The sequence below is a fragment of the Blennius ocellaris genome, assembly GCF_963422515.1.
Source record: "Blennius ocellaris genome assembly, chromosome: 3".
Classification (NCBI taxonomy): Eukaryota; Metazoa; Chordata; class Actinopteri; order Blenniiformes; family Blenniidae; genus Blennius; species Blennius ocellaris.
The window spans coordinates 27,753,300-27,774,907 of NC_137652.1; the positions used below are offsets into that span (position 1 = coordinate 27,753,300).

At 45.9% G+C, this 21,608-nt stretch overlaps 1 protein-coding gene across 1 annotated transcript; it reads right to left on the minus strand.

Moving 5' to 3' along the window:
• Positions 1-1,238: 1,238 nt before the first annotated feature.
• On the minus strand, positions 1,239-20,953 carry LOC308148866 (lysyl oxidase homolog 4-like). The gene is given in 17 exon segments (XM_080520405.1): positions 1,239-2,237; positions 2,332-2,443; positions 5,236-5,372; positions 6,168-6,283; positions 7,066-7,309; positions 8,295-8,457; positions 9,000-9,167; positions 9,751-9,885; positions 9,887-9,906; positions 11,304-11,484; positions 11,829-11,882; positions 11,884-12,037; positions 12,146-12,184; positions 18,096-18,307; positions 19,092-19,690; positions 19,780-20,048; positions 20,881-20,953. Coding segments are annotated over 16 exon segments (2,673 nt in total). The 5' UTR covers position 20,048; positions 20,881-20,953; the 3' UTR covers positions 1,239-2,166.
• Positions 20,954-21,608: the final 655 nt, after the last annotated feature.

The window sequence follows — 21,608 nt, forward strand, 5'->3', positions numbered from 1 at the left end:
ATGAATTAGAATATTTATTGTTTACTTTTGATAATGTTGCTTTGAACCAAAAAAAAAGATGATCATAAAGCTTTTGTTCTACGAATCTATTTAGTCATTCACTGTTTTTCTTGAATGATTCATCTCTGCTGGTCTCATTGTGACTTTTGCAACCTGCCTCTGCGGTTTTCAGAGTCGACCAGCTGGACTGCGTATAGAGCGCCGTCGCTGCTCTTTCCCCATCACCGTGTGAGATCCGAAGCCCAGCCCATAATCTGGTGTTTTCAGTGTGGCTTCACGAGGGGGCGAAGCGCCACGAGAGCCGGCTGCCTCGTGCCCAATCAGTAGATCGACTACACAAACGCAAACCACTACTGAGAAAGTTGTGGACGTGAGTTCACAGCTCGGCGGCACAAGGTTGTGTCACGGAGCAGATGTGAGGCCGTGTCCAAATGAAGAAATGATCCCACAATAAAGGAGGGTGCTGGGCCCCGACACCTAACACGCCTTTCGCCAAGCGGCTCCCAAACTTTAATCTCTGAAGTCCCGCGAATTAAACTCTCAGGAAGTCTGACCCATCGGAGTGAAGCCAAGACAAGCTACCGTCATCATTTCCATTATTACCCAACAACGTAGGCCGAGGAGGTTCGGTTATGTTTTCATCGGCGTGTGAATGTACGTGACCTCCGTGCGTTACAGGACTAATCACTGTCATCAGCAGTTCAATGATGCTCCGGCCAACTGCCTCTGTCTCCTCAACATGACTGCTCATCAAATGACATCAGAGTAATTAGCATTTATTTTAATTATGATATAGTATAGCACTTTATGGGGAATTCAAAGATGCTTAAAATAGACTTAAATTAAAGTATGCAAGTCTTCTTGAAATACCAGCAAGCTGCTGTCGGCATCGTGCAAGCTACCTTCAGGGAAATGCACCAGAGAGACGTCTTTCATCGTCTTTGAGAGACCAACACTTTACTTCATTTTTTTTTTCTTTTCTTTTAATGTTTAAGTAAGCAGCATCAGCCGGAGGCCTTAGTTGGTTTTACACGAACTGACTCGCAAAGCGATGCGTAAACTGTCTGAGCAGCTGCTTCGGGGGTACTTTTTTTTTAATTTGTATTTTTTTACGACAGTCACTTAAATACGGGAATCTCTTTTAGCAGATTCCTCAGATCTCCTGCAGAAGCTGTATCATTACACTTTGTTTGGGTCTGCATCAGAAAAAATCTGCAGTCAAATAACCATGCCTCAAATGACCATACAGTTTGTCAATCTGACATTTATTCTTTCACTACCGTTACCAAGTACTGTTAAGCGCAATACCGTGGTACAACCAGAGTTCATCTGTTGTCACCAATGGTTAACATGTAAAGAACAAACAGGGTGGAAATACTTGTCATAATAAAATTAACAATACAAACAAGTGTAAACTCAAAAGTACATTGAAATTCTGCATAAATTAGAGACCTAAAGAACAATATTCCAGAGAGGTAATATAAAACTGTACATGACAATACATTTGCAATACATTACAATATTTATTCAATAAAGGCAAAATAGCACCATGAAATTAAAAAAAAAAAAATTAAAAATCTCATTCAGAAGCAAAAACCACACAGTTATAACAGTAAATACTGCAGTTTGTAATGTGAATAGTGAAAGCACAGGAAGCACATACAGTTTACTTCAGATCATCTGTTACTTGTGTCCACAGTACATGAGTGAAAGCCGGGTGACATACTTTAAAATTTCTTCTCATGTGCCTTCATATCATTACTTTTACAACTGTGGTCATGTTTCAAGCTCAGTAATTTAATTTGTTAAAAAAAAAAAAAAAATCAACACAAGTATTCAAAGGTATGAACTATTCTAATTTTTGTTTCTGATCATGGTGACATTGTTCCCCCCAGTTTTTTTTCGAAATTCTTTTCCTTTTCTCAATTTTGACTTCCAAACAGCCACAAAAACTACCGATGCCAATCAGTTAAGGGATAAGACATTTATGCATCAAGTCCCTCCATCCCCTCCCAAAACACTTCCCATTTTCCTCCCTGCTCTCGCTGACCCTCATCTCGCTATTTAATGGCACGTCATTGTCATTCGCTCTCCTCCCACCGACACGTCGAGGCGTAGTCAGCAGTTGTACAGTTGTTCTGTTCTCAAATCTGCGTGTTCCCCAATTCACAGGAAATTATTGGAAATCTGACGTTGGTGGTCGAACAAGTCCTCCGCCTCCGCGCTGTAAGCGTCGCCTGGTAAACAAAAACAAACAAAGATCAGTGGCCGGCAGATGCAGAAGTGAACAAGTGACTGTTCAGCAGCGTGTGCTGGTAAAAACCTCCGTACCGGCGTGGCACCCGAACATGTAAACTCGCGCTCCATCGTACTTGCACCGACAGCGCATCACATTGTTCTGGAAATCGGATTCAGCCATGTCCAAGGAAGGGTTGACCTCCACCTGTGCGGGGAAAGAGACTCAAGACGTGAGATCCTGCAACTCTGAATTTAACGTACTGTGAGCCAAATGGACACATGAAAGAACAGACCAGACAGCATACAAACAATAGCACAGGAAAGACACACAACAATGGACTGGAATCCTAGAGGATTTGACTCTCTTTAGTCAAAACCTTAATATACTATAAGTGCTGGTGTAGATGCAGCCGCCACATTGTCTTCCCCAGCTCTATTTCAATGCTCTTGCAGGAAACACAGCCTGGTGTCTCCACAGCTATTGAACCTCTCATGCAAACATGAGCGTGTCGCAGCATATTTCTGTAATAGACTGAGACACATTTCACCATACGCTGATGATGCCACGTTATACATGTCAGGTTTTCCTTCAGCCTATACTTTAGTGTGGTTTGGTTACAGATATAACTACAGTCAAATAACAGCAATGAAGGGAATTGGTTTTGGTCAAATTTCAACAATAACCTGGAAATGTAATTAAACTCTTAAAGGTTTTTGCCTTTTAACCTGGCAAAATAAAACGGCATTTCACGGCACTCGGAAACCATTTGCTTTTAATTGTATGTATTGCATCAGTGGACAATCACAGTAGCTGAGGTCACAAAGCCAAAGAGGCCAGAGGCCCAGGAACCATGGGAGTATTCATGGAGGATGAAAAAACGTTAAAGCTCTCCCACATTGTATTGTTTTCTTTATTTCACTCCTGCATCTGTGTCATGGTGACTGACTCGGCAGATTATTTTGGACTACAGAGCACTTCTTGGGGAGTCAAAGTGACGCCTTGGTTTGTGGCTTGCAGCTGGACTCTGCAGCGGTTTCCTCATTGGTCAGTAAGACTACACCCCCCCACCCCCCACCCCTCAATGAAACTACCGCGAGCTATAGCATTAGCACTGAGCCTTTACACAGAGGTGGATACATGTTGGGGACAATTTTCAAGCTGCAAGTACTTCCTGGAGTTTCCTCTGGCAAAGTTACTTTCGGAGAAGAGTTTTCATTAATGAAACGAATGAGTAATTTAGTGAGAAACACTTTTCTTTATTCAGGATGTTAGGAAATTGCTTAGTTTTTTCCACGAGACGTGACTGGGAAGCCACAGGATTATTGCTTTCTCCCTTTCTATATGACCCACGGGGTGTAAATCCAGCGCTGAAGTGATGCATTACATCACTTTCCACTGTTATCTGAATGCAGGGGAAAAGGCTCTTAGATGCAGATGACAGTTTTGGGTTTGGATTTCGGCTGCAGTCTATCATTAGACTGTAACTATGGTCGGTTGCCATGGCTTGTTGTTTTCCACCCTGTCTGTCTGCCTGCCATATATAAGAAAAGCACACAAATGAATTTTCCTGACGCAAACATCAAACAGATAAGCCGACCACATTTTCAATAAAGAATCCTAGTAAAATTTTTTTTTTTTTTTTACATACGGCATAAATATTGTGGTTTCATTCATATTCATAAGCAAGGCTTTAAAGGAATAAAACATTCATAATCATGATTATTTTCTCATCACATTTTTGGCCAAAGTGTTTTTTTTTGTTTTTTTTTATCAAGAACTTAATTTACCTTTCAATGTTTCAGTGCCTTCTTTATGGCCTTGGTGTAAAACACCATATTAAGCTGGTGGCACTTGATGCCCCATTAAAATCTCTTGTAATGATGTTAAACAAAGGGGCCACAGCCGGTTTTACAGAACAATGAAAGGCTGCCATCGTCCTGTAAAACACTATGAGGTTGCGCAGCTGATTTTAAAATGACGACGCAATCAGGAGCAATCAAGCTGAGGTGAACGTGACTCATCAACTTAAATGCAGGATCCCCAAAATGGCCGCCACCCAGCGACTCCCGGTGAAGCCTCGGAGAAACACCCAGCTTCACGAAGGGCGAACAAAGATCTACGCCCTCCCTCCGTTCTCTCGCTTCTTACACAAAATTTATGAGCAGCTCAACTGCTGTTGCGCCCCAGTCACCGCCACAAAGCGCTGCCGGGCCGGCGGCGGCGTGGCAGAAGAGGATTTCTGTTTTAAGGCCACACGTGTGGTTTTTTTATTTCTCGACGGGACGCGGGTCACGTGAGGCTCGTTCAACGACGACGGGTCCTTCGCATCCAGTCCACGTACGCATAACTTAAGCATAACTTAAACATCTTGATTCCGAGTAAACACTCGGGAAATAATTACAAACTGTAAACACTGTCGCTTTGCTGCCACTAATCTGTCAGGGGGGAAAAAATAGAATAAAGATGACAGAGAGGTCACCACAGGGGATCGTATGTCTCCGAAGATGAGACGTGAGTAAATACTCAAACTTAAAGCTCGTACACATGCGAAGTGCTGACAGACTTTTTCCACCACCAATACGTCCTGTAGTTGCTGCGAGCGTGGACTAATAGCAGGTCTACTTTCTATATAAATCCAGACTAAATTCACTTTCCGTAAATACACACACACCCTTAAAACTACATACGGACTGTATACCTGAAAGGCTGGGGAAAGCTAAGAGCCATTTAGCTCAAATTACAGTCTTTTATCGCAAGTTTTTATCTCGTGTGAGACCTCAAATGTTGAAACGTTGAAGCCTTGTGTTTGTTCTGTTTCTTTTCTTTTCTTCTTGTTCTTTTAAAAAAGGAAATTCTAAAATTATTGATGCTGTTTCTCCATGAAGATTAAGGACAGATCATGTTTATTTTCTTTGTTTTTTGTGTTTCCTGGAGGAACATTTCTACCAAGAACTTCTATAAACAGCTGTGGGGGAGAATGATTTGTAGGAACTGACCTGGAAGACGTATTCACCAGGCCGTATGTCTGTGATATCGATCCACTGACAGTCTATGTCGTGGCGGTAGGTGTCCCAGCAGCCAATCGAGATGCCCTGTTGTCCCATGTTGTAGCAGGCGTACCGCTTATGGACGCCTAGAGGAACAAAACATAGTTGAAAAACCTCAAATCATAACAGGAAGATTAAAAAGTAGGTTTTAGATGAATGGTGAGGATCTGCTGCGTAAAGCTCAGATCAGTTTGGGTTCAGCTTCTGACCTTAACAGCCTGCTTCTGCCTGCAGCTGCTTATTATAGGATCTCAGCTTTGCACTTCAGTATTCCTGATTCTGGTGTTTCATTTTAATTGACCTGTTTACGGATTTCCCTTAAAAAAAAAATCCATAAAATAAACACCACAAATGGATTCATGGTTTTATATAGGTTAGAACATCATTTGAATATTTTCACCTTATTTCTTTGTATAATTCCTTTTTTTTTCTCTTGAGAGTTATATTTCACTCAGTTTTGATAATCACTCATTAGAGCTCAGCGGTTTCATGGGGGAAGTCTTTTCCCAGCATGACCAAGTCAAGACTGGTTTTTTATTTATTTATTTATTTATTTATATCCTTTTGGATTTTACATCAGGAATTTTTAGGATAAAACTGGAAAAGACCAATTAAAAAAAAACAACCCAAAAAACACATAGATTTTTAATGTTAAGGCAATTAAGTAAATTGAAGCAGACGTGTAGCAGTTACCACGGTTGCAGACGACATATAAAGAATCAACATGAGGTGAAAAACAACCGGAAGGATTCAGCTAAATCACTGAGCTGTGGAATACGTCTTGTGTGGATTCACCTCGGAAGTACTTTTGAATGGTGCGAACCTCCATGACAGGAGCAACACAGTGAGTGATGGACGGATATCGTGGTCTCACGTCTCACCGTCGGGGCAGTAGGTGTCCTCCAGGCAGAAGCTCGCTTTGTGACCTTCAGCGATCTTGGTCCCGTTGAAGGTGAGCAGGTCGTAGTGGGTGAACACCTCAATGCTGTGGTAGTGCCTACAACAACACACACACACACACACACACACACAAAACACAACTTAGAAAAATCTCATTTGATTAATTGAGCTGTTTTTACTTTGTTTACCAACTGTAGGAAAACAAAAAAATCCTAAAACTGAAGAAAAAAACTAACAAAAGAGGCAGGTAGCATCTTGTTTGTTAGTCCTTTTCTACAAACAAAGTGATTCTCAGAATAAAGTCTTCCAAATTTGAGAGTGGACTGTGTTTGCTGGTCGTGGGAAGTGGTGACTCTCGCTTCAGGACACTGAACCACAACCGCAGAGATAAGACGCCAGGCTGCTCCGAAAGCCGCCACGGCTCTGAACGGAACGACTGGGCGAGCAGCAAGAAGCATGTTTATTGTAAACATAATGTTAGAGGGATAAGCAATTGTGTTTATTGCACTAAATAACAGACTTTTATACATCGAGTGGCTATTTCAATCCAAAATCTCCAAAATATCTCCGCTGTGGTGCTGCAACCGGTGATCCCAGTCCACTCAGCAAATCTCCAGTTTTCCATTGATCTCTGGTGGCAAACGTGTAGTTTTTTTATTTTTTATTTTTTTTTAACCTCCAGTAACAACAGTTATTTTCTAAAATGCTTCTTTTTCTTGTTCCACCTCACAATCATGCCCAGCGCTGCACCATGAACATGATGCAGTTTTTCTTTTCTGGCCACACGTTGCAGCCGCTGAAGCCACCACGTGGAATGGAGACCTTGAAGAAACCCAGCGGCTCAAGTGATGGTGATGTATATTTTTGGTGCAGCCTTACCTGTGACACTGGTGCCACACCCAACTCTCCCTGGTGGCCCGGGGTCGGAAGTCGGCGCGGCCCATGTTCATGATGCGGGAGGAGAATCGCAGGAGGCGGCGGTGTCCGTAGGGCCAGTTCATCCTGGCGGCGGAGGACGACAGACAGTTCTCCTCGTTGGCGCAAGTCAGCAGGTGGAGGGGTCGATCCTCCAAGTAGGCCGTCTCCTGGACCAGCTGGGCGTCCAACACCAGGTCGGGAGCAGCTGCGGGGATCCGGAGGACGGATTAGAAAAGGACTGGACTCATTTGTTTCAATGTGAGACGCTGAAATTCAACAGCTCATCTGGCCTCAATCTGACGGCCTATGTTTTCGGAGTCTTGGCGAACTGAATAGACAGTGTCGTGCATGTTTACTAGTTTTAAACCAACTGGGCTGCGTTTGAACTATCTGCTGGCTGAAGAGCAACAGGATGGGGCTTCAAGTATTTCAGGAACTGTGATTTCATCACAGACAAGCTGACAGCCAGTCAGTGGCCGTAGCTGTGTCGGTGGTTTTCTTCTGTTCACAGCTGATCCGTCACGCGTCTTTATTGCCATGCACTGAAAAGTAAAGACCTGCGTTGAAATTTTTGTTAATCTTTCATTAAATACACCCAAACATACAAGCTGTAGAAAGTTTAGTAAAATATATTCTATTTTAACCTTCACACTGCCAAATGAGATGATTTCAGGCACCCTGTCACTTCATTAGAAATATATTACACTACAGTGAAAATAACTGTTATTACTCCTCTGGTTTGTTGATCTGTAAGTACTACTTTGTTGATGCATTATTGAAGAAGGGGATTCCAGGTGAAGGGCAGGTAGTCAATCACAGGGCAACACTGGAAATACCGCCGACACACTCACTCCTACAGACAATCAACTTAATGCATCAGTGTTTAGAAACTGTAAATGTAAGTAGTTGGCTTGTAGAAGCGTCACTTGAGAATCCCAACCAAGCACAGGGAGAATAAAGAAGCCATATAAAAAGACTCCGGTTCATTTTTGAACTCAGATTTTCCTGCTGTGAGGAAACGGTGTGAACCACGAGGCCACCTTGTCACCCCCTCGAGCATCAATGAGCCAACTTTTAACATTGAAAAGAAAAAAAGAAAAAAGAAAAAAAGAAGAAGCTTAACTTTAATAAATAAAGTCACTGCCCAGCAAATACAAGCGCGTCTTTGTGGTCGCTGGTTTTGGACTCACTCTCCACACAGGTGACTCCCGCCGCCCGGCCGTCTCCCCCCCGGGGACAGTAGACATTTGTGTTTCTGCGACACTGCTGGACGGACATCTCGGTGCCGACGCAGTGAGTCCCGCTCAGCACCACGTCGGCGGCGTCCGATGAGCCGGGCCAGTACCAGGTCTCCTGTGGAGGCACACGAAGAAACGCTGAGCTTCGTACACGCAGTCACGAGAGCTTGTTTTTCTTCTAAACACTTCTGGAGCAACTAATGTGAAGACATGCGAAAGCTGTCGGCGCGAAAACAAGTAGCAAACGACTCTTATTTTTTATAGGCACTATCAGTATACATTATCACATTTTCCACTCTTTTTCACAGTTTTATAAGTGGCTGTTAAGTGTTCCCAGCAGCCCCCCCCCCCCCTCTTCACGCTGCTCTTTTCCATGCACACGTCTATTTTCAGTCTGTTTGCTCTGTGAATTTCTCCTCGTCTTTCTTTGCCTCACTTTCCCTCTTTTATTTTGGGCATGCTGGAAGTGGAGGTTTGAGAAGCCTGTAATTACCTCAGGGCTCGGTAATAACACAGCACAGGCACACAAACAGTGCAGTGGGGAAACAGAGGAGGAAATAAAGGAGCAAAATGCTCAGAGGCAGAAAGCCAGAGACTGGGGGGGGGGGGGGGGGGGGGGGGGGGGGTGAAGGCAAAATGAGCTGGTAATGAACTTGCCTGATGAGCTCGAGCAGCAAAGCCCAGGCCCAGCTGTCGACAGACCACCATGGCCTCGTTCAGACCCCAGTTCTCACTGCAGATGGAGCCCCAACGCTTCGCCCCGCCGACCTCCATCAGCACCTCCACGCGGCCTTCACCCGGCTCCCGCCCTCCGGCCAGACGCACCTGAGGACCGGGGGTTAGAGGAGTTTTCAGTCTGACTGTGGAATGTTAGGATTAAATGAAAATGATGGAGAGCAAATAGGGAAAAAAACCCTGAAATAATGGCTCAGAAACCATGCGTTGCCTTGCTTGAATGAATCTGATTCATACATTTCGAAATATGTTCAAATGGGCTCAAATCCAAGGATTCTAGATTTGTTTTAAACACGTTTTTATCAAAAAAAAAAAAATTCTTAAATTACATTTTCAACTTCTTTTCTGAAACGTCTATCTTTGGCGTCAACTCCTTCTGCAATTAAACTCAGTTCGGTTTTATTTATATAGCAAGAACTACAACACGGTCATCTCGCGGCACTTTATATTCCAGTAAAATATAAAGAAACACTCAGCAATACCACATGAAGCAAGTATCGGTGACGGTGGAAAGGAAAAACTGTGCTTGTGTTTCTTTTCAGTTTATTCGGACTTGAGGCAGGAATAAATAAATCTTTCCTTCTTTTTTTTTTTTTTTTTTGCCTCAATGTGACCTCCATTCACTCCGTTAGTCATCGAGGGGAAATGCCCCTCTCGGTGGTGTGTTTGCTACCGTGGTCTGCAGGCCGGTGTTTGGGACGTTGCAGCGCACGGCTACGTCCTGGGTGTGTTTACAGCTGTACAGCGGCACTGGTCTGTAGGTGCACTCCGTGATGGACTTCTCTCTGCCGGTGCACTGGACGCTGTTTCATGTGGATGGGGCCGGTACCTGCGGGAGGACGGAGTGGAGCTGAATGAGCCACATGCAGAGAGTGATGCACACACACACACACACACACACACACTGGCGCAGATGTCAACGAAGAGGGATTAAAAGGCCAGACGTGATCGAGGCCTCTGATGTGGCTTTCTGTCTAAATTACGGGAGCTGTGTGCTGCACGTAGCGCTCCAGGGCTATGCTACACCAACCAAAAATAGATACCAACATGCAAAATGGGGCAAAAAGTTTGAGCACTTCTGTGTTTGTGTAGGTGTATGAGGCCCGGGCTGAAACCCAATAAAGCCCTATAATTTAACTTTAAATAACTATTGATGTCATTGAGACGTGCTGCTCTTCTCTGTCTGCCAAAGAGGCCCCGCGTCTTATATGTGACTTGCTCAAGCGACTTACAAACCGGTCAGAGTTATTTAAAGCCACAGGGCTAAAAGTAATTCCTGCCGTTTGATGGTGTTCATTATCTCGACATACCGGCATCATAGCACCTGGTTTATTAGAACCCTGAAAGTCACACTCAACTGCTTTCCATGAATTACTCAATTAAAAAAACGAAGTAGAGAGACGGAAATGCACCCGCTATTATTGGACATGCAACTGTATGTGCTCATTTGTGCAGAAAGATAATGGAGGAAATTAACGTGATTACAGGGGGTATGGCAGGAGTAAAGGACAATAATTGAGTGTGAGAAAGCAGCGTCGACGCCATTTCCCTTACAAAATGTTTAACTCTGTATACTGCGAGACACTTTTTTTTTTTTATATATCTGCAACAGAAGCCTTGCCAAAACAATTACTTGTGAATGTCTGGTGCTGATTGCCTGACATCCTGCTTTCAAAGCCGTGCTAACGTTTCACATACGACAGGTTTATTTTCACAACAACGCAGCCACTGTCCTGGGCCGCTCAAACGTCCCGCACAGTTTGAACTTGTATAGTCGGTCATGGGGAGAGTTCCCAACAATCAGCTCCCCAATAGAAGTGAAGTCGTAAACATTTCCCCAGCGTTTATTTGTGTGCTCAGGTCCTCGGTTCTGGAAATACTGCATTTAGTAACCGACGTTTGGACTGAGAAGTGTTTAGTCTGAAGGACTCTCACTGATCATACTGGTGCTCCATGAGGAACTTGGGCATCCGTGTCATTTCAGACACAACTATTTATCAGATCAGCACTTTTCAATATACACTTTACAATTTCATGTATGCCATTATATGCTTTCTTACAGCAAGACAAGTACAGAGGAGCCAGTTCTGTTTAAAACACACAAGCGTCTCCCACAATGACCTGCCCAGTCATGGTGAATAAAGCCAAATTCATGTTTGGCAAGCAGCAGAAAGACTTCAAAATGCAGTGTGAGGTTATGGACGCTATGTGTGTGTCCTGCCTTACCTTGTCCCAGCTGAGCCTTGGTCAGGGCCTCCTTGGCCGTTCCAAAGCCCAGCTCTCTGCACACCACGCTGGCTGCAGGCATGTCCCACAGGTGGTCGCACACAGTGCCCCACTTCCCCTCGCGGAGGACCTCCACACGGCCCTCCCCGAGCCGGGGCCCTGACTTCAGACGCACGATGGACTGGAAGAACAAAGGGAGACATTGGGTGAAAGTTAGTGAAGAGATCTGAAAACCGCTTGCTTGTTTATCGGCCGTGGACGTAGTTTCACGAAGGAAAAACTGACTGTTTACAATATCCAAACAGCATCATAGGAGTCTTTAAATCATTGCTGAGTCAGGGTGAACTTGTTGTGTGGACTAAACAAATGAGATAAAACTGGAGGAAAATGCTTCATGCTATTTGCATTACATAGATTTTGAATTCCAGTCAGGGATCATAAAACCGGTCTTTGACGACTGGGTCACAGTCGCGTCCAGAGACAGAAGTATACGTGACGTGAATCTGCTTCCACTTGCACACTGACCGGTACAGCCGGCGGCGCGGGCGCGCTGCCGTAACGTGCGAACTGAGATCCGGGGGACACAGCGGACCACGGCGTGCATGCCCCCCTTGCATGGGACGTCATTCCTTGGGATGGACAGCTGGACCTGGCACTTGGCCAAAGAGGCCTCCACACCCTTGCACTGCACCTTCTCCACCCAGTAAGCCTTCTTACTGATCTGCGCTCTCAGCCTGCGGGCGCCATGCAGCGTGGGGACAAGCAGAGACAAGGAGGTTGACGCGTGATTGGACGCCTCACTTCGGTCCACAAGATGAACTCAGTGCTGATGTTTGTCTTACCTGGACGAGGGGTCGGCTACCTTGGAGTCCCAGAGTTTCCTGGAAGACAGAAAACGTCACACTTGGGATTTTTGAGCACCTTTATATTGAGAAGACTAAACGACACGCCGACACACACTCCCGCAGGCCGCGGCGTTTCCCCACTCAATCATCCGCTTATTTGTTCCCGACTCTTCAATTCTAACTGTCAAAAGTTAAATCAACGCAAACCTGTAATATAAAAGAAACACTGTGCATCTTTGTCTCTGGATGAATGTTAGAGGAAGGTGAGAAAAAGGGATGGTTTATAACAACTTGTCACAAAGCCCCCCCCCCCCCACCCCCCCCCCCCCCCCCCCCCCCTCCCCTCCCCCCCAGGCTCCTTCTTGCCCCATCTTTTTTAGATCTTCCATTTCTGCCTTCCTGGATATTTCTGCCACTGTTTGTTCATATGTCTGGTTTGGGGCATCCAAGTGGAAAAAAAAGTAAAATATGAATAGACCACCATACATTAATCCCCGCAGGAAGCCTTGCAGAGGTCTGCCAACGGCAACAGGCTTTTATAAACTGTGTCTAGTTTCATGGGTATTAACCTTAAACCAGAGTCAAACCCAGAGGGGAAATATTATGTACACACACACACACACACACACACACACACACACACACACACACACACACACACACACACACACACACACACACACACACACACACACACACACACACACACACACACACACACACACACACACACACACACACACACACACACACACACAGGACCACAAACAGGTGCCGTGGGACAAACGGCCTTTATGAATGTGTCTGTACTGAACAGCAGATTCAGACAGGAGACTTTACCAAACAACCAGCAGATTCCTGATGCAATATTTGGGAGACTAAAAGCGGAGATGTTCCCCTTCTATTATTTTATATTTTACACATTAGAGGAGAGCTTTCGTTGAGGCTGGCGAGCCTGAGAGACTACCACAGGATGGAACATGTGCACCACAAGTCTTTTACAGCTCAACGACTGGCCGGACCGTGAAGGCAAACTGTGCATGCACGAGTTATTTCACAGCACAAAGAAATTTCCCATCTCAGATAAGCATGCACTGTTATTATTTTCTGATTTCTGCTGCAGTCCGGCAGTGAAGTAATATGATTTAAACTGCCTGTGTGGTTAGGAGAACCGGTCTGCACTGCTAAATGCAAAACTACACACTTAATCTTAAAATAAACATGAAGGGAGCGGGTGGTCTGTGGAGCGTGCATGTTCTGCCTGTGTCTATTTTAACATTAGTTGCAATGTAAACAAGCAATATGACCTTCATGGTAAAACTATTAAAGGTGGCTAAACTTTGTAAAACTTTTTTTTAACTTGAGTGCTTAAAGGCAAAAACAAAGTTGAATCGCTCTGATGAACTTTATATCTTTGACTCTTTAAAAATCATTGCTAAATGATGAGATACGTGTTCTGTCACTCTTCGTCAGTGTGTCGGTGTGATTTATTCCATCTCAGGCATTTACCGGGGGCTGCACGGTATTAGGTAGGAGGAGGTGGAGGTGGAATGATGAAGTGGACGAGGAGTATGAAGAGATAGAGAGCTGAGGAGGAGGAAGAGGAGGAGATGGAGGGCGAGGAGGAGGAGGAGGAGGAGGGTTGAGGGGGTGAGCGTGCTCCCTGTATAATTGCCTGCTCCACTGAGCAGTGTCTGCTCTGCGGTCGAGCAGGAGCATGTTGGTTCACACACAGCAGACATGGAAATATGCACGTCGATATCAGCTTTCCTTTCCTCTGTAAAAACAAAGCCCGTTATAGCCTCGGCGCCCTCACCCGGCGTTCTGACTGAAACACGGAACGAGTGATGTCAGACTCACATCTCTGTTAACTGGGCAACTTTATGACAGTCGTCTGTTCACGGACGGAGGAAAAGCGTGTTCCTCTGGCTTGTTGAATCAGTTCAGTTGACCCACAAGCATGTCGGGGAAGAATGAAGGCTCGCTCTCTCTTATGAGGGGATTTAGAGGAACTGAAGTGGCTCGCGACCTCAACACAACAAAGGCACGACGGCTCAGATCCTTTAACCGAGAGAAGACTTTGTAAGTTCCCTGGAGCCTCGGCTTTTATGCAACTGTGAGTGCACAACACTCTAAAGCCACAGCGCAGAGGAGAAAAGGAGCTGACAGTCAGGAAAGCCAAGATAACCCGTTATTATAGTGCATGAATGCTAAACTGCCTGGCTGGAACAATCTGCTCACTCGGGAGACAGCAGGTTGCCTCACCGAATCCACAACAGCCCCCCTGACGGCGGCATCGGCCCCCACAGGACGGGAAGTCAAACGGGTCCCGATGATGTTCTCTGCATGCAAAGTTGACTTTAAGCAGAAGCACCACAAAGGAATTAAACGTAGCCTTTAAAACAGGAGAGTGCCGAGGAGGGGAGAAACAAGGAGAGCCGGGCGAAAGTCAACTAGAAGAAGTCTCTGGCTCAAAGGGAGCGCGACTGTGATGAAACGGGGGGTGAAAATGACTTTAACACTTGCCTTTTGTACAGCGCAGCAAAGTGGGGGAGTATTTAAGCGTCTGTAAAAATGCGCTGAGCAACTTAACAAGGCGAAGACAAAGAGAGTCACACCAGAAAAACAACCACACGACCAGAGAGGGAAGAGCTGACACAGCAAAGGGTGTGCAGCAGGTTCGGCTGGGAGAATAGTGCAGATTAGAGGAGCTCCGGGACCGTAATTATAACCCTTCAAATACCAGGCGTGGCGCTCTGCCAGCAAAGTGGGGAAGATGTTATGTGCAAACTGTCATGTCTCCATCAGTCACTTGTCTCCAGGCTTGAGACGTCTCTCTCCCCGAAGATGCTCAAAATGACACGATGGTGAAACTCTTTCGTGAATTATTGCTTTGTGCTCCGTTCAGTCCCAAAAAAGCAACTGCAACCATGAACATATGAATATGAGAGTTTCCATGTATGACTGATGTAAAAAACACAAGGTTCAAGATGTACGTGGATCAGTGAGAGACTTGACTGTCGGGAAATGTACGTCTTAAATGGGACCGACAGAACATTTGGCCATCAAAGGAAAGTTCCACTTCCCACAAGTTTTTTTTGAAAGTTTCCAGAAGAAAATGTAACATCACATCAGTCTGCGCTGCCCCTTTTAACTGTTTTTACCCGTTCAGAATCAGTTCCAGATGATTTTAAATGGACAGATTTTTATTAGTCTGACACACATTATGTCAGATGTCTATCAGCAAGAGTCTATAATTGCGACTGACTTTCTAAAAATAGTCCCTGGTGATCATAGTGCTGTTGGCCATTCATCTGCTGGGGCTGCTCTGGGAGCTGCTGTGGGAACACGCTCAAATTGAGTTTTCCAACTGGGAGCTTTCCAAGTTCCCATCTACCTGAACACGCCTTAAGAGCAGCCAGTGAGCGAGCAGATTCAGAAGAACAGCTCTCAGCTTAGACATTTAAGGATTTAGACTCAGGACCGAAACTGTGTTTTTATTTTTTTAATTCTTTTATATATTTTAGAGCCTCTACGTTTGTAGTTTAGGACACGTATCAAATTCCAGTCCATCACTGAAACTCAACCTTGACCTTCAAAGAGCCGTCACAACGTCACAAAGCCTTTGTTCATCTGCTAGAAACGTCTCCTGGTGAAATGATTCAGTCAGAACCCCAAAATCCTCTGCCGGCACTGGCATGGCAACACGTCGCCAACGCAGCCCAACAAATGAGTCGCATCACAGAGAAGCACGACTTCAGTCTCGTTTCAAAACAGCCAAACGTCTGCTGCTTCAGAATACACAAGGAGTGCCACATGATAGAGACCAACCTGATGCTACATGTCCATGTTTGTCCAAAAGCAACCCCCCCCCCCCCACTCGGCTGTTTACCTATGGTTAAAAATGTCTGCTTCATTCATCTCCCACGTAGCTGGGTGAGGTTGACAAAACAACATTCATTGGTTGAGACTTCATAAAAGCTGCTGGTTGGATCCTTTTCAGAGGGAATGAGATGTTTCTCAAGGCTCCTCTGAGGTGCTTGTTTCTTTTCTGTCATGTTGTCCACATCTACAGCAACTTTTACATGAAGGTCAGCTCAACTTGGCTGAGTGAACACTGAATAATCGTTACGCTTCTGCTTCACCCGAGCGGCTCTGAAGAAGAAGCTGAGAGATTAAGGAGAGTTTCCACCGCTAGGCTGAGGCCGCCGTGGTAAAGCGGGGCAGCAGGGGAGAAGCAGCCTGTGTCCTGGTGCGGGGCAGGAAAGGACACAAGGGGGTAATTATTGGCGACGTGGAGAGACAGATGGTGCAGTGCGGCGGGTCAGTACAGTCGTCCTGCGCGCCAGGCCGTAAAAAGAAGCCTGCGGGCAGACGGAGGGACACACGGAGGGTTGTGTTTGCAGTGTTGAGTTTGTTTTGCACGTGGAGTTCAGTTTATGCAAAGTCTGTGAGTGATGCGGCCGAGGGACGTAACGGCGGCGGAGTTTGCGCGAGACGTCGGCTTGTTGACGGTATGTGTGAAGACGCTTTGAAGGCGCGCGCCGCTGCTTCAGTGGGTGTTTATGTCAAACGTTAGCGCGACCAGTCCGAGTCAACACGACATGCAGACAATATTAGTCATGAAAACATAGATGAAATGGCGTCACTTCTCCAACTCTTTGTTCTTTTTTGAGGATTTAGTTCGTCTCACCGAACATATGAATCAATCTCCACTGAGTTTCAGGTAAGAGCAGTGAATTAAATGTGCAGGACTGTGTTGCCCAATTAGATTTCTGAATTCCAGTGGCTCCAAAGGACCAACAAAATAAAGGCGTCACTTGCTAGACACTTGCTGCAGTTTCTCACGAGTCGTCAGTCACTAGTTTGGACTTTACCATTATGGGAGCATCGAAAGGACCGTGTAAAACCAAATAGACATATTTTGCTTACCTTTAAAAAGTTTATAGACACACAGTGCAACTGAAACAGAGCAGGTTTTGAAATTTGACCCAATGACATTTTTAGTCTTGGTTGTCGTTTGGTAAAAAATGTATTTTCCAGCGCGTGTTGACTGTGTTTTATTATTTATTTTATCTATTGGTTGCCAAACTTTTTTTTTTTTTTTTAGAAGGCTTCATTTGTAATATTTGAGAAAAACAAGGATTTTTATTTTGAACGAATCAATGAATGAATGAATCTTTATGTAAAATATCTTGTGGTGACCGTGTGTCTTTGGAAAACATGTTTATTTCCCTCGGAGTGAAATTCCTTCCATGTGGAGTTTCGCTCAGCCGAAATAGGAAACTTTCTCCACCACGTTGTAGAAACTCAGAGAGCAAAGCCAAATCTTGACTAATCAGGTGAAACATTAACTACAGACCAATAATCCTGAGAGACACACACACAGAAAACTTTCTACCTCCACGAGGAATCTAAAAAAAAATGCTTAAAGCATCCTAATTCTTTGCTGAGGTTTTTTTTTTTTTGTTTGTTTGTTTCTCCTGGATGTTTCCGAATTACATGAGATTAGAAACCATGTGCAGGAGGATGCGAGGATGATGATAATCTTGTTGTCTGGATGTGACATTAATGACATAGGCTATTTTAGAGGTCTGTCTTTGGGCCCACTCAGCCGGTGACACAGACAGGGCTGGCTCAGCCAATACCAACTCTTCGCCATGTTAGGCCAAGTGTGGTTTTACTAATGACAGCCGCTGTGGTTAACCTTTACTACCGGGGGGGGGGGGGGGGGGGGGGGGGGGGGCAATCCAGGCATGGGGCCGACTAATCCATGGAGGGATGTGTAGTCCGCCACATTTCCATCCATTTTATAAGCACACACACACACACACACACACACACACACACACACACACACACACACACACACACACACACACACACGCACACGCACTCGCACACGCACACGCACACGCACACGCACACGCACGCACTCTATACGCACCTGTAGGCGTTTTGGTCAAACGCCTCGGCAGCAGGGAATCCCAGCATGCCGCAGGCGACATGGCTGCTGCTCAGGTCCCACCCATGGGTGCAAACGTGACGCCACCTCCCAGCGTGCTTCACCTCCAGCACCCCCTCCGTCACCAGTCTCCGGTTGCCGCCGGAGAGCACGGGCCGGAGGCGAGCCTCCTCCAGCTGAACGCGCTCAGAAAACTGTCGAGGGGGAAAAAAGACCAATAAATGACACTCCTTCAAGCTGAAAGCTTGGAGCTAGACTTTCATTAATGTTTTTATGTTTCCACCAGCAGATGACTTTTAAGTCTTCAACCTCTACCTCCACCAACCAAGCGCCCATAAAACAGGATTAATTTGACTTAATGAACTCAACTTCATCTTTTCTCAAACAGCACATTGTCACTTTGATTAAATAAACAGCTGCAGCCGGCACGCAACCGAGACGGGAATAACACAGAAACATCACATGCTGTGTCTCTAATCGCCAGACGCTCTAATCATCCACATTGCATACTGCAGGAAGGAAACTGTGAGTGAAAAACACAGGGATTGTTTAATGTGCAGAGGCCCGTGTTATAGTGATAACAATATGGTAAAGAAAAGTATCAGCTGCAAGTTCAAAAGAAAGAAGAGAAGTGATAAATGCCCCAGTTTTCTTAAATGTGACGGTTTTCTGCGATTGAAGTGAATTCAAGGCCCGACTGGTGGATGAAAACTTGGATCCTGAGAAGAACTGGTTTTATGTTTGTCTCTAATTAGACACGGCCGCCAGCCTGTGGATTTCTGTACGAGTCAGTATAATGCAACATTTGGGTTCTTTTTTAGTGCGCTTGGTGTGCACAAGAGGTTGTTTGTTGTGTGTGTGTGTGTGTGTGTGTGTGTGTGTGTGTGTGTGTGTGTGTGTGTGTGTGTGTGTGTGTGTGTGTGTGTGTGTGTGTGTGTGTGTGTGTGTGTGTGTGTGTGTGTGTGTGTGTGTGTTTACCTGTGTGTGTTGTGAGTCAGGCTCCGGGCCCTGTTCTGGATAAGCTGGCTCTGGTTCAACATGGTTGCCGCTGAGCTGCTGCTGCCTGTTGGCCTGGCCCTCCGCCTCTCGCCGCACGCCGCCCCGGGTCGCCTCCTGCCTCTGCCTGTAGGAGGCTCCGTTTGCCAGGCGTGAAGGCAGCTCGTGCCCTTGCGGCAAAGCGGGGCTGCTGGGCTGGCCTACCCTCGAGCCGCCTCGACCCCGTCGAAGTATCTGGATCTCGTGGCCATTTTCCTGAGGGGAGACGCTGCTGCGGCGGGAAGACGTTGGGTTGCGAAGGAGGGCGATCTCGTGGCCTCTGGCAGGAGAAGACGAGATGAGGCCCGGGGAAGCAGGTGGAGCTGGAGGGGATGGGTTTCTCTGTCTTGGTTGGCTTTGTTGATTTCTCGGGGAAGGAGGGCTTTCCCCAACTTCTGGGGCGCCAGGTCTTCTCTCAGGACTGCAAATGACCCCCAGATCCTCCGCGTGGGTGCAGTCGTTGATTCCCCAGCCGTTCGAGCGACATTCTGCAATGGAGCGCTCCGACCCTTGGCAGCGCACGTTGTCCAACCAGATGAGACCTGGCACCGGGAAAGGCATTCGGTTGCTGAATGTGAACGAATCAAGTGAAGTGGATGATTATTGAGGACCCCGGGTGGACGGGACATACCTTCTCCCTGGCCGAACCTGGCGCTGTGTGCCCAGGTGAAGCTCCGTTGGTAGCCCAACTGTCGACACACGACGTTCGCCAGGTTAAGATCCACCTCGTCGTCGCACACCGTGCCCCAGGCGCCATTGTAGTAAACCTCCACGCGTCCCTCGTTGTCCCCGCGCCGGCCGACCCCTGCCAGACGTACCAGCATTTCCTGCGCGGGCAGCAGGGGGGGGCAGACCAGGAGCAAGGCCAGGAGCGTCGGCAGCGAGCTGAGGCGCAGCATCCTGCTGAAGAGAGCAGCGGATTGAGGTGTGAAGTGCAAAAAGGGAGTCGTTGCCAGTGCGTGGGGCCTCCGGCAAAAACCCCACCAGTAAATGTGCACGTCGCCACAAAAATCCTAAAAATCACACAAAGCCACAGAACTCACATACCGTACTCTGACAAAACATATAATTAGAAACCTTTTTCCGAACCCTAATGGGACATTCCGCAGCACAAACAAAGAGTGATAGATGTTTTTTATCATTCGGAATAATCAGAGTCATTTCGGGGACATTCGGGGGCCGAGACGCAGTCTGAGGCCGCCGAGTGCAGAGAGTTATAACCCCAGCTAAAAGTAGCCCTCTCCATCCAGCCAACGGAAACTCTGGCTTTCCGCAAACCATCTTGGCTTAAGCTGCATGTATTTAGCCAACAGACACAAAAGCAAATAAACACTGCCATAAAAACTGTTCTCACACATAAGTAAAGCTGCAGGTCTGCTGCGCCTGTAAGAGATGTTTTGGCTGATGGGTGATGATGAATCCCTCCACGGTCTTCCTCTAACAAAGGGCTTCTCCCTTCTCCTGTTTACCTCTGATAAGAAAGACTGCAGAGATTGAAACTGTTTGATTTTGTACTGTTTAATCAGATTTCCATGCCGATTACATGAATTGATTCATATTTCCGGTGCTAATATGCGAAAATAAAAGATGCTCTTCAGACAATTGGAGTCTAAATTGAAGTTGGGATGTGGGTGAGTCCTGGCTGCTGCACAGCTAGAAGTCGTGAATAAACACAAATGAACAGGCAAACAAGTTTCAAACGACAGACGCAGAAAATTAGAGTTCAACTCACCTATACGTTGAGCTCAGCCTGCAGTCGCTGAGAGAAAGAAGGGAGAGAGCGCCGGAGGGAAAGAAGGCAGTGGGTCTGGTCCTGCTGTCCCTCTATTCTCCTCTTTCCCTCCCTTTTTCTTTTTCTGTCACTCCCTCAGATCTGTTACTTCATCCATCCCTCCCATTTTATCCTTTTAGGCAGTTTCTTCCTCCTTCTTTGCCTCAGGTCACGTTTCTCTTTTCCATCACACACTGCCCATCAGGGAAAGTCTGGAAAAAGGGAAACTGACCCTCCAAATCAGGGGGAAAAAAACAAAAAAACATTTCCCAGTATAAACAATGAAGGCGTTCTTTGTCTGCAGACTCATTATATTTACATTGATTGTATGACAATTAGCAGATTACAGAGAAAATGTACCAACTATAACCTAAGGGATGGGTGAAGTCCTGGACCAACCTTCTACTTATAGGTTGGTCACATGGTTTGATGCATGTGGCACGTGAGCCCAACTTACATAAAAAAAAAAAAAAAATGTTGTACAACATCATCTCCCTTCTTCTTGACACAATCCCGCAAATGTAAACATGCAGTCTCTTTACCTGAAATTTACTTCTTGCGTCAAAACCCAATGATCAGTGTCAAACTACTTATTGCCTTTAATGTAAAAATAAAATTCAACCTTCACTTTCCCCTCGTCTCGTTTGAAGCCTCGGTCGCTCTTTCATTCCACTCGGTGATAAAATCAT